Source organism: Zophobas morio, unplaced genomic scaffold (genome assembly GCF_036711695.1).
Source record: "Zophobas morio isolate AGI-343-1 ecotype UQ-CSIRO unplaced genomic scaffold, CSIRO_AGI_Zmor_V1 ptg000012l, whole genome shotgun sequence".
NCBI classification, from domain to species: domain Eukaryota; kingdom Metazoa; phylum Arthropoda; class Insecta; order Coleoptera; family Tenebrionidae; genus Zophobas; species Zophobas morio.
Window position 1 is genome coordinate 2,836,407 of NW_026972117.1, and position 12,671 is coordinate 2,849,077.

The 12,671-nt window shown below is 32.3% G+C and overlaps 2 protein-coding genes across 4 annotated transcripts; both read right to left on the minus strand.

Annotated features, from left to right (window-relative positions):
- On the minus strand, positions 1 to 10,323 carry LOC135127618 (PAN2-PAN3 deadenylation complex subunit Pan3). Of its 2 annotated transcripts, XM_064054125.1 has the most exons (12): positions 10,215 to 10,323; positions 9,950 to 10,031; positions 9,820 to 9,901; positions 9,631 to 9,769; positions 8,667 to 9,086; positions 8,466 to 8,618; positions 8,301 to 8,417; positions 1,540 to 1,764; positions 1,198 to 1,483; positions 870 to 1,061; positions 477 to 639; positions 1 to 425 (listed from the first exon to the last, which is right to left on the minus strand). In XM_064054125.1, exons 3-12 carry the CDS (start codon positions 9,892 to 9,894, stop codon positions 243 to 245), a joined length of 1,953 nt encoding a protein of 650 aa, XP_063910195.1. In that variant the 5' UTR covers positions 9,895 to 9,901; positions 9,950 to 10,031; positions 10,215 to 10,323; the 3' UTR covers positions 1 to 242. The 2 variants fall into 2 exon arrangements, with proteins under 2 accessions (XP_063910195.1, XP_063910196.1); XM_064054126.1 differs by lacking the exons at positions 9,631 to 9,769; positions 9,820 to 9,901; positions 9,950 to 10,031; positions 10,215 to 10,323 and adding an exon at positions 9,159 to 9,220 and having other exon boundaries at positions 8,667 to 9,108.
- Positions 10,324 to 10,626: 303 nt separating this feature from the next.
- On the minus strand, positions 10,627 to 12,110 carry LOC135127619 (mitochondrial import inner membrane translocase subunit Tim23). Of its 2 annotated transcripts, none has more exons than XM_064054127.1 (5): positions 11,790 to 12,110; positions 11,500 to 11,740; positions 11,282 to 11,451; positions 11,122 to 11,233; positions 10,627 to 10,767 (listed from the first exon to the last, which is right to left on the minus strand). In XM_064054127.1, exons 1-5 carry the CDS (start codon positions 11,851 to 11,853, stop codon positions 10,758 to 10,760), a joined length of 597 nt encoding a protein of 198 aa, XP_063910197.1. In that variant the 5' UTR covers positions 11,854 to 12,110; the 3' UTR covers positions 10,627 to 10,757. The 2 variants fall into 2 exon arrangements, with proteins under 2 accessions (XP_063910197.1, XP_063910199.1); XM_064054129.1 differs by lacking the exon at positions 10,627 to 10,767 and adding an exon at positions 10,814 to 11,074 and having other exon boundaries at positions 11,790 to 12,109.
- Positions 12,111 to 12,671: the final 561 nt, after the last annotated feature.

Consider the following 12,671-nt stretch of genomic DNA (forward strand, 5'->3'; position numbering starts at 1 on the left):
TTCCGTCACATTTTCCTTTTATTTTTGTTACTCTTATAAATAAATATAACATACAAAAAATATTTTTTAAAAATTCTTGATGGAAAAGATTGCTGTCGAAATGTTTACAATAATATAAAAAAATAAAACTTTGAAAATCCATTAAGCAAAAAATACTTAATTATGTATTATTGCAAACATTTTCCGGTGGAGAAAATACAAAACTAGATCCGCATTACCAAAGTAATGTGGTACCACAGTACTTATTTAAGGTTCACAGTTTTTTCGTTCTCACATTTTATGTACAATTTATCCTCCACGTCGATTAAATCCTTTTTCACTGGCGTTGCGTTTAGAATTTCATGAAATGATTGTTCTAGGCAATGTTTTAGTTCTGCGTACGACACCACCAGCATGCTTTGTTCGTCACGAGACATCAAACAAATCTGCAGACATAGAGTTCAACGAGAGAACTTGAACAATTTTACGATAGTCACCTTTTCGGGGACACCTGCGTCTAGCTTATTTAAACATTGTACTATGTGTGCCATGTCGACCCAAGGACGGCCATCCTCTGTCACTTGATGAAAAACGTAGTCCCTAAATAATTTGAGCATGTATCTGTCGCCTGTTTCGGCCCAGGCACCGTCCATGTTCAGTCTAAGCAAAGCAACATAAATTAGCCACCTGAACGACTCACACATGGTGTTAAAGCTGCTACATTCTCAGAGAGCACCACAGGGACCGCTACTTTCAAGTAAACTAATTTTCTATTTGCCAACCAATCCCGGCGAGGGTGATCGTGACGTCACCGATCCCTCTCAGAGCATGAAAATTAGTTTACCGTTTTTCGTTAGGTCCGCGTGCCGCCCTCAACAAAACCCAATTACTCTGGTCTCTCGTTAATAGTGCCCAACTTCGCCATTAATCTGAAAAGTCTCCCGTTCTCTATTTCTTTAGAGACCTCGTACTCTAGCACCTCTATATAACTGTGCAAATTGTCCATCTGCGTATAAAACCTGGCCCCGATCATCGGCATTAAATCTGTGATGCTTTTCCTCTGCTGTGGAGAGAGCAGATACCTAAAACGACAGTCGTACTGTATTTCCTCCGTCCAAAAACTGTCTAATAGTGCCATAAGAGTAGATAAAACGTAAAAACTGACACACTGACTACTCTTATCAAACTATTATCCAGATGGGGTCGCTTCCTACTAACATAATCAAGTTTCTGAGGTCCGTCGTGTACGAGCGGCTTATGATATCCACTGCAGTGGAAATGTTTTCCCTTTGCACAGCCACCGTCGACTTACAGGCTAACGCCAAGACCAACTTTCCCAGGGCCGTCAGATCCTCCTGCTGATAATGCTGGACTAAAGCTAAAGGATTCATTGAGGCATTGCTTTCGTTTAGAACAACATCCATTACACCTAAACAGCTTAATCTTAACCTATTCTTAGAAGTGATTATTATTTTTGTGGGGTCTAGACTCCTGCAGGCTAGTCCTGTTCGTGGTTGGCGAGATGTTATTAATGGGAAAATGGTGGCCGGTTTCACTTACCAGAAGAGTGGATTAATCTCAAGGCGGAAGTAAGTTGGATTATGTAGTTCCAGATTAAGAACTCCGGGAGTTTGTTGTTTTGTTGGTGGCGCAAAATGTTATTTTTTTGATGACTATAAGGTCTCGGTGAAGTGTCAGGGGCGAAAGGGTCGGGTTGATCGGACGAAAAATACTTACTTAGGAGGGTCTCGGAGCCGGGGTAGTAATCGTAAACGAATATCAAAGCTGAAAAGAGGCGAACGGTCACTAGATACTTTCACACTCAAAAAACATCATTGTGTATTCGTACTAAGGCATTAAATATTTATTTTTAAAATAATGTCATTGCATCTAAGTAAATGATAGCTAAGATTTGGCGTCCGCCACGTTTTTATTTCGTCACTGGAATTCATATCGTGATCCAAAGACAGAATAAAAATATAGTAGTAGTAAATCTGTTTTTATTTTTGCAAAATAAGATACTGCTGTACTTGTGGTGTATGAATCCGAGTTGAATTTTCACCCAAGATATCCAGGTTATTGGGAAAAAACGAAAATTATATGTTTTTCGACTTCAACCAAGTTTTTTCGATTTTTAAGTTTGTCGATTTTTCGTTTTTCAATGTTTCAATTTTTCGTTTTTTCAGTTTTTCGATTTTTAAATTTTTTCCAATTTTTTAATTTTTCGAATGAAAAAATGGAACTATTGTAAAACTGTAAAATCGAAAAATCAAAAATGAAAAAAACGAAAAACTATAAAATGAAAACTTAAAAAACTTAAAAGATTTGAAATCAAGAAATTGAAAAAAAATAGAAGAAACGAAAAATTTAGAAAATCAAAAATTGCAAAATTGAAAAATTTAAAAATTGGAAAACCTAGGAACTGAATAATCAAAGTTTCAAAATTTGAAAAATTGAAAAACCATTTTTTGATTATAAAATCGAAAGAAACACTGAAAAAATAAAGGAAATGAAAAAATGAAAAATTGTAATATAAAATCGAGCGAAAATAAAAAAAATCGGGAAAATAAAAATCAAGAACTTGAAAAATTGAGGAAACGAAATATTGTAAAATCGAAAAATTTAATAAACGAAAAATTACAAAATAAAAAAAACGTTGAAAAAATAAAGAAAATGAAAAATGAAAAATTGAAGTAACGAAAAATTGACCTAATACACACACAAGTCAAGAATTCCAATTTTTTGATTTTTCAGTTTTCATTTCATGCTTTTTTTCATTTTTGATTTTCCAATTTTACAAATTTGCAATTTTCCACTTTTTTAATTCGAAAAGTTGAACAATCGAAAAACTAAAAAATCGAAGAACTTAAGAAACGATAAATTGAAAAATGGAAAGATCAAAAATTAAGAAACGTTAAAAATCGAAAAATTAAAAATTAAAGACAACGAAAAATCGAGAAATTCAAAAATTGCAAAATTGAAAAACTTAAAAATTGGAAGACCGAGGAATTGAAAAATCAAATTTTGAAACATTTGAAAAATTGAATAACCAAAAAATTATGAAATCGAAAGAAACATTGAAAAAATAAAGGAAACGAAAAAACGAAAAATTATATAAAATCGAAAAAGTGAAGATAAACAAATCGGAAAAATAAAAAATAAAATCAAGAACTTGAAAAATTGACAAAACGAAGAATTGAAAATCGAGAAATTGAGAAACTATAAAATCAAAAAATTAAAAATTAAAGAAATGGAAAACCAAAGAATAAGAAATATCAAAGATTGAAAATTTGAAAAATAAAGGAAACGAAAAATGAAAAATTGTGATCTAAAAATTAAAAAATCGGAAAAATAAAAGTTAAAACTTGAAAAATTGAGGAAACGAAGAATGGAAAAATCCAAAAATGAAAAATTGTGAAACTGAAAAAACAAAAAATGAAAAATTGTAATGCCTAAAAATTGACGTGATGGTCCTAATAATATACACACAAGTCAAGAATTCCAATTTTTGATTTTTCAGTTTTCATTTCATACTTTTTCATTTTTGATTTTGCAATTTAAAAATTTGCAATTTCTCCATTGTTTTTAATTCGAAAAGAAACGAAAAATTGAAAAATGGAAAAATCAAAAACGAAAAAACTTTAAAAATCGAAAAAACGAAATATTTTAAAATGGAAAAATTAAAAATTAAAGATAACGAAAAATCGAGAAATTAAAAAATTGGAAAACCGAGGAATTGAAAAATCAAAGTTTCAAAATTTGAAAAATCGAATAACTAAAAAATTATGACATCGAAAGAAACATTTAAAAAATTAAGAGAAATGAAAAAACGAAAAACTGTGATATAAAATCGAGAAAGTGAAAATGAAAAAATCGGGGAAATAAAAAATAAAAATTAAAAACTTGAAAAATTGAGGAAACGAAGAATTGAAAATCGAGAAATTCAGAAACTAAAAAACCGAAAAATTCAAATATTGCAAAAATGAAAAATTTAAGAATTGGAAAATCCAGGAATTGAAAAATCAAAGAATGAAAATTTGAAACATTGATTAAACGAAAAATTATAAAATAAAAAAAAAAACATTGAGAAAACAAAGGAAACGAAAAATGATAAATTGTGATATAAAATGGAGAAAATGAAACTTTAAAAATCGGGAAAATAAAAAACTAAAATTAAAAACTATTGCAAATTTGTAAAATCGAAAAATCAAAAATGAAAAAACGAAAAAGTATAAAATGAAACCTTTGAAAATCTAAAAATTTGGAATTAAGAACTTGGAAAAAAATTGAAGAAACGAAAAATTGAAAAATGGAAAGATCAAAAATTAAGAAACTTTAAAAATCGAAAAATTAAAAATTAAAGACAACGAAAAATCAAGAAAATAAAAAATTGCAAAATTGAATAACCAAAAAATTATGAAATCGAAAGAAACATTGAAAAAAATAAAGGAAATGAAAAAAAGAAAAATTGTGACATAAAATCGAGAAAGTGAAAATGACAAAATCGGGAAAATAAAAATAAAAATCAAGAACTTGAAAAATTGAAAATCGAGAAATTGTGAAACTAAAAAATCGAAAAAAACAAATATTGTAAAATTGAAAAATAAAAAATTTAAGAATTGGAAAACCGAGGAAATGAAAAATCAAAGATTGAAAATTTTAAAAATTAAATAAACGAAAAATTATAAAATAAAAAAAAATTGAGAAAATAAAGGAAACGACAAATGAAAAACTGTGATATGAAAATTAAAAAAATCGAGAAAATAAAAATCAAAAACTTGAAAAATTGAGGAAACGAAGAATGGGAAAATCGAAAAATGAAAAATTCTGAATCTGAAAAAACAAAATATGAAAAACTGTAATGCCTAAAAATTGACATGATGGTCCTAATAATATACACACAAGTCAAGAATTCAATTTTTGATTTTTCAATTTAAAAATTTGCAATTTTTCCATTGTTTTAATTCGAAAAGTTAAAAAATCGAAGTATTAAAGAAACGAAAAATTGAAAAATGTAAAAATCAAAAATGAAGAAACTTTAAAAATCGAAAAAACGAAATATGTATTGTAAAGTGGAAAAACTAAAAATTAAAGATAACGAAAAATCGAGAAATTAAAAAATTGCAAAATTGAAAAATTGGAAAACCGAGGAATTGAAAAATCAAAGTTTCAAAATTTGAAAAATTGAAGAACCAAAAAATTATGAAATCGAAAGAAACATTGAAAAAATAAAGGAAATGAAAAAACGAAAAATTGTGATATGAAATCAAGAAAGTGAAAATTAAAAAATCGGGAAAATAAAAAATAAAAATCAAAAACTTGAAAAATTGAAAAAAACGAAGAATTGAAAATCGAAAAATTGTGAATTTAAAAAATCGAAAAAACGAAATATTGTAAAACCGAAAAATTCAAAATTAAAGAAATTGGAAAATCGAGAAATTCAAAAATTGCAAAACTGAAATTTTGGTAAATTGAATAAACGAAAGCTTATAACAAAAATTGAAAAAATGAAATGAAAAAACGAAAAATTGTAATATAAAGCCGAAGCAGTGAAAATGAAAAAATCGGGAAAATAAAAAATAAAAATCAAGAACTTGAAAAGTTGAGGAAACGAGGAACTGAAAATCGAAAAATTAAAAATTAAAGAAATCGGAAAATCCAGAAGTTAAAAAATTGCAAAATCTAAAAATTTAAGAATAGGAAAACCGAGGAATTGAAATATCAAAGATTGAAAATTGAAAAATTGAGTAAACAAAAATTATAAAATAAAAAAAAAAACATTGAGAAAATAAAGGAAATGAAAAATGACAAATTGTAATATAAAATGAGAAACTGAAACTTCAAAAATCGGGAAAATAAAAATTAAATTCAAAAACCATTGCAAAATTGTAAAATCGAAAAATCAAAAATAAAAAAACGAAAAAGTATAAAATGAAAACTTTCAAAAAAAATATAAAAATTTGGAATCAAAAACTTGAAAAGAATTGAACAAACGAAAAATTGAAAAATGGAAAGATCAAACATTAACTAAAAAATCGAAAAAACGAAATATGTATTGTAAAATCGAAAAATTGCAAAATTGAAAAATTTAAAAATTGGAACACCGAAGAATTGAAAAATCAGAAATTGAAAATTTAAAAAATTGAATAAACGAAAAATTGTGAAATAAAATCGAGACAATGAAAATTAAAAAATCGGGAAAAGTAAAAATAAAAATCAGAAACTTGAAAAATTGAGGAAACGAAGAATTGAAAAATCGAAAAATTAAAAATTGCGACACGGAAAAATAGAAAAATGAAAAATTGTAATCTCGAAAAATTGAAGTAACCCAAAATTGACATGATGGTCCTAATATACACACAAGTCAAAAATTCCAATTTTTAGATTTTTCAGTTTTCATTTCATACTTTTTTCATTTTTGATTTTTCAATTTTACAAATTTGCAATTTTCCCATTTTTTTAATTCGAAGTTTGAAAATCGGAAAACTAAAAAATCGAAGGACTAAAGAAAACTAAAGATCGAATGAATCGAAAAACATTGAAAGATCGAAAAATTGAAAACCGAAAAATTGCAAGTCGAAAAATTGAAAAATCCAAAAACCGAAAATTTTCGTATTGAAAAAAAGAAAAATTATAGAATCTAAAAATTGAAAATTCGTGAAATAGCGAATCGAAAAAGTGCAAAATCTAAAAACTGAAACGCTCAAAAGTCCAAATTGGCAACGAAAAACTGAAAAATTGCAAATCGAGAAATTGAAGAATCGAAAAAAATTGAAAAAACAAAAAATTATAAAATCAGAATATTGAAAAATCGAAAAATTGTAAAAATAAAGAAAATAAAAAACTGGAACGAAATATTACAAATCGAAACAGGAAAACAATTAAAATTGAAAAAACAAAAAATTATAAAAAAGAAACTAAAAACAGCAAACCAAAAAATTGAAAAATTACAGAAATTGGAAAATCGAGATATTCAAAAATTGCAAAATTGAAAACTTTAACAATTGGAAAACCGAGGAATTAAAAAATCAAAGATTGAAAATTTGAAAAATTGAATAAAACAAAAACATTGAGAAAATAAAGGAAATGAAAAATTGTGATATAAAATCGAGAAAATGAAAATTAAAACATCGGAAAAATAAAAAATTACATTAAAAACTTGCAAAATTGAGAAAACGAAGAATTGAAAAATCGCAAAATTAAAAATTGTAACATCGAAAAATTGACATGATGGTTGGTTAATATACACACAAGTCAAGAATTCCAATTTTCAGAACGAAAAATTACAAATCGAAAATTTGAAGAGACGAAAAATTTAAGAATTGCAAAAATTAAAAACTGAAAACTTAAGAAATTTTAAATCGAAAAATTGCAACATCTAAAAATTGAAGTAACAAAAAAAGAAAAATTGCAAATTAAAAAATTGGACGACCAACTGAAAAAAATTAAAATTGAAAAAACAAAACATAAAATTATATAAAAAAAAAAAAACGAACAGTAAACCAAAAAATTGAAAAATTAAAAATTGAAAATTCGATAAACTAAAATCGAAAAATTGATTAATTAAAAAACTGAAAAAATTACAAATTGAAAAATTGAATCAGAAAACAAAAAACGCAAACAATTTTTACAATTTAAGTATCGTGTTGTTGAAAGAAAAATACATAGATTATAAAAGAGAAGCCGAATATTAGCGTACGCCAGATCTTAGTTGGCCACGTTGACACTTTATTTGACAGTTATTTAACAAAGTGTGTTGCCAACATAATTTTTTTAACATTAAATTTCCAACCTTACTAGAGGACATTTTGAGAATGAAAAATTTGGATTTTCAAAAAAAGTCAAGCAAAGTCGAAAGTACGGTGAGTTGAAGTTCCATATTACTTCTATTTTTCGCCCACCTGTAAAATTTTCTGTCAAAAATGTGATTTATTTGAAAATCCATTTTTTTTTTTTTGAAGTAGCGACGATGTTCTTCATTGAGAAAAAATTCAAGATCTTGAGAACAAAAGTAAAACTTTTGTGAAAAAGTCAATACTTTACTAGCGAAAAATTTTAAGAAATGAACTTAAAAAAAAACAAGGAGTAGAAAACCTGACTTATTTTTCGTCAATTTTTTTGAGATGTTTGCCTCAAAAGCTTTAATTTTTTTAAAGTTTTAACTCTACCTTAAAATATTTTTAAATTTGTTGACATTTTTAGCAAAAAAATAGCAAAACTTTGACGATGCTAATACTTTTAAACTTATCTCGAGAACAAAATAATAACATAAAATCAACAAATCAAGCCAACCTCACACTTATACAACTACCAATACTTACAATTATCACCGAAGGCCTTCGTAGTAAAAACTTCTTGCAGTTGTACAATATTGGAATGGTTTAAGTTTTTCCATAAGTCAACAATTACCATACACTTTGCATTTTGGAGTCGAAACCCTGCAAAAGCCGCCCTTCACTCAAAGCCCCCGCCGCCCCCCAACTCACCATGCACGCGTCTCAAACAATACGGAGTCCCAGTCTTCACATGCAGCGCTTTGTACATCGAAGCTTGGTACCCCAAATGCGTCTTGTGCAGCGAGTTACTCGGAATCCGCTCCAGAGGGCACAATTCATGGTAACTGTCAACTTGTGGAAGATCTGCAACACCCACCGTTACTACCCCGTCGCCTCACCCCTCCCCCTCACCGGCATACTGCTGGTTGTTCTGCATCAGCGTCAGCGCGTTCCGGTTCATCATCTCCATCTGCAGGTCCTTCGAGATGAAGAAGGCCGCGTCCTGCTTGGACTTGAGCGAGGCGATGTGGTTGGGGGTGCCCGGATAGACATTGTAGTCCGAGGGGATGTTGGTGCTGATGACGACGTCGGGGGCGTGGCAGCTCTCCGAGGTGGTGGAGTAGAAGTACGTCGTGCCTCCTACGTTCTCCTGGTACGCTAGGGCGATGTTGTTGCCCGACACATCCTGGGACATAGGCGAGCAGCTGCTGACTCGGTTCGGGGAGGTCGACTGGCTCGACGAGTTCTCGGGGTGCTCGACGCCGCTCGAGACGCACCGGATTGGAGTCGCATCTAACGTGGGGGTGAAGGAGTTGAAGATGTTCGGTGAAGCTGGAAGCCGGATTGGAACATTCTGTATAACACTAAATTTACTGACTTGTGTGACTTTGGGGGCACACTGACCAGAAAATACACGAAACTCATTGTCAAAGACGACACAAACAAACAGACGAATTTAAATAGCTAAATATTTAAAACGACAAAACGAGAAAGAAAATTTAGTACCATAAAAATATTATAAATGATAAGATAATTGCAAAAAACGAGGCAAGAAAAACGGACTCAAAGCCCAAAATTTTTCAAATTTGACCTTCAAACTCATACTGACAGAAAACTGACACAACTTTTTCTATTCCAGTTGGTTCCTGTTGTTATGATTTCCCTCAGAACTGTGGCGATAAACACGCCAGATGACAACATAAATAATGGAAAATTTTTTGTGTAGTGATGAGATAAAGATGGCAAAGGTCGAGTGTTACTAATAAAAAGCGCAAAAAGTGGGCTTATCGCGACGTCAGAGAGCCAAATTTGGTGCGCTTGTTCACCAAAGGGCGAAAATATTGGCGATTTGGGGCAACAGATGGTGGCTTCGTACCTGGAGCACTTGATACCAGTCCTGCTCCTCCGATGCACTGGGGGCTAGATAACGTCTTCTTGGGTGTGATGGACGCTTCTAGGTTCAATTTGCTCTGAAACGTCTGGTGTAGGTTGTTGGCGCTCGAATTCTGGATGCTCTACAAAAAAATAGGTCGAGCGTCTTTCACCACAAAACCGCCACCTTTACCATATAATTCGCTAGTTTCGATTCCTGCGGAACCCCATTCGTCTGCGTGAACCGGTAGTAAACCTGATGATCCATTAAATTTCTTCAACAAATCATTCACTACTCTTCCAATTTTTTCACCTCCACATACCTCTAGTAGTAACCATTTAGCGGGAACATTCTACCCGTGCAAGAAACGTATTTCTTATGGTTTTACTATGAGATTGGTCGTCCTGAAAGTTCGAATAATAGGTTATTCTTTATTTACTTCTTTGACACCTGAAAATTTGCTGAAAATAAACGCCATTTTGATTGTGTTCTTTTGACTTTATCGGCGGCCGAAAACACTCCGGTGACGGGAGCGATTTGACGGCGGAATTTTAGAAAATCGACAACACGTTAAAAATTTTCAATACCTGAAAACGTGGGTGAAAATGATAACAATATCGCTTTTAAAACAAAAAACATAAACATGAAAGTGGTTAATAGGCAAACGCAGAATAGCCAACTTTGAGATGCGGATGCTACTAGAGGTGGTTGGTAGTGCGTGGGCGCGGATTTTGAATTGTCGAAGCGGGATTGGCTACGGAAGCGCGCGCTGTTTGAATTCGGCCGACTTAGCGGGATAGTTGACTTGTGGCTCTAGGCTAAGTCGAACAAGATTTTTCTATTGGTTTGAGCAAACCCCTCCCTCACGTTCACCACCAATCACATATTATAACGGGACAAGTTCCGCCCTTATTCTGTCTACAGTTGCATCCCGGTTTGCTAAAAAATTCTACTTGTAGTGAGTTTAGTGGAACATAGAACGACGTATTAATAAACTAATTAAAATCTTAAAAAGTTTATTAAATACATTACAGTACGTTCTAGCGTAACTTTGGAAACATATGTACACATTTTGAATAAATTATTTACACCTTATCTACACCCGTTCTTTAGGAAATTGTGGAGGACCGCTACCGCCGCCTGCAGACAAACAAAACCACATTAACTTCCACAATAACACAATAAAAAAGTTGCAACTTTTATTTTAACAAGTAGATCACAGCACAAATTATATACAGAAAAGATAAGTTAATAGAAAGTATAAAAAAAGTAACTAAAATCGGTTTATCACTTTCTATACCCTACCGAAAATTCGCTTGTCCAATTTAGATAATGACACTATTGGAAAGGCAAGCAGTGTACTATGTACATAAATTGTACTAGACGTCAGTTCGAAAACTAAATAGAATTATGGTAGATTTGATAGCCAATCGAAATTTATGTTAACCTAAAAACTAAGTTAAAAGTTCAGTCTAAAACAGCACAGATCCTTACGCTGGATTCAGCTGGAGTATGTGAGACAACTTATCTCTCGAGTTCCACAGGGAATATAAAACTGAGACTCCTAATCCTATAGCGCCACCCATCCCACACTTCCTCAATCCAGCTAAAACCACAAATTACAAAACCGTGAAAACCCCTTGACCCCCATTACCTGTGGACTTGTACAAGCATCCGGTCGCCGTAGCCGCCACCACCGTGTTTAAATCGTCGTCTGCCCCCCTCACCCACTGCAAGAACACCCCAAAAGCTGAATAAATCACCGCTATCGAGCCGCACGTGTTCGCCGTGGCGCTCCCCTTTTTCATTACGTGATTCAACAACCTAAAACCAACTCTTAAAAAACGCATTTGTACTCATTCCAGCTCGTACTGTGTTCGCCTCAATTTGCCCGTCTGTCCCGCCAAAGTGGTGGCTTTCAGTCCGTTGTAGAACCCCGTCGCGCCGCCCACGGAAGCCCCGATCATGCACGACCCCCCTATCTGTCCAAAGGCTAGTTCAAATCTGCCGCGCTGCTTGCTGGCTCCATCCAGAAAAATGAACTCGGGCTGGGTCTGCGGTAAGTAGCTGGGGTCGAAGTTGAGGTACGGGGATGAGAACGGCTTGTAGCTGCCTGAAACGGTTTTTATATAACCGGATTTGAGGTTATGGACAGGGTTTACCTAAACCTGCGTCTGTGGTGCTGTAATTTTGGGAGTAAATGTCGTTATCGTTCAGAGCTGACATTTTTTAGACACTGACACTGCGAATTTTACACGGGCTGGGGGGAATTTTTGTTTCGATTATTACTTGGACACATGCGACAGGTCGAAAATACGAAGGTCGAGAAGATGTCGGGAGAGTGACGTTTGAGGGGCGGTAAGGGCAGGACGCGATCGGGGATCGATTGTGCCACTATTTCGACAAAAATGGATTTGTTTGAGTGTAAATTATGTTTAGGGGCTGGACGAGTGTTTAAAAAACAAACTTCGTGACTGACGGTGTATACATAGAAAAACGACTATGTACGGTACTTACGCAACAGTATTACTGGTTGCCTATACCAAAATCAAACAAGGATTCTTGCCACAGGTATTTAGAGATCTGTAAAAGATTCAGTAAGAAAATGTCAAATTTAGCGCCGCCCACCCACCCGTTCTCGCTTTTTTTCAGAAATAAGAAAAAAATGTAATATCAAATTAATAGTAACTAGTTATAACAAAATAAGTAAATAAGACTGATTTTGGTAAATAACTGAACAATATTAAGACTTAAGAGTAATCACTGGACTGAAGAGAGGGTGGGTGGGCGGGGCTATTGTTTACTTATAAAATATTCTGTAGGAAAATGTTAAATTTGACCCCACCCACCCACCCGTTCTCTCTTTTTTCAGAAATAAGACAAAAATGTTATATCAAATAAGTATAGAAGTATATAAAAAAGTCTACACATATTAAAACACAAAGACAAAATGTCAGCCCGCCCACCCACCCTATCTCGTTTGTAATGACTTTTTTTTATTCGCCGTGAACCAAGGGGGCGGAGCTTAACTGCAAAATATTTAT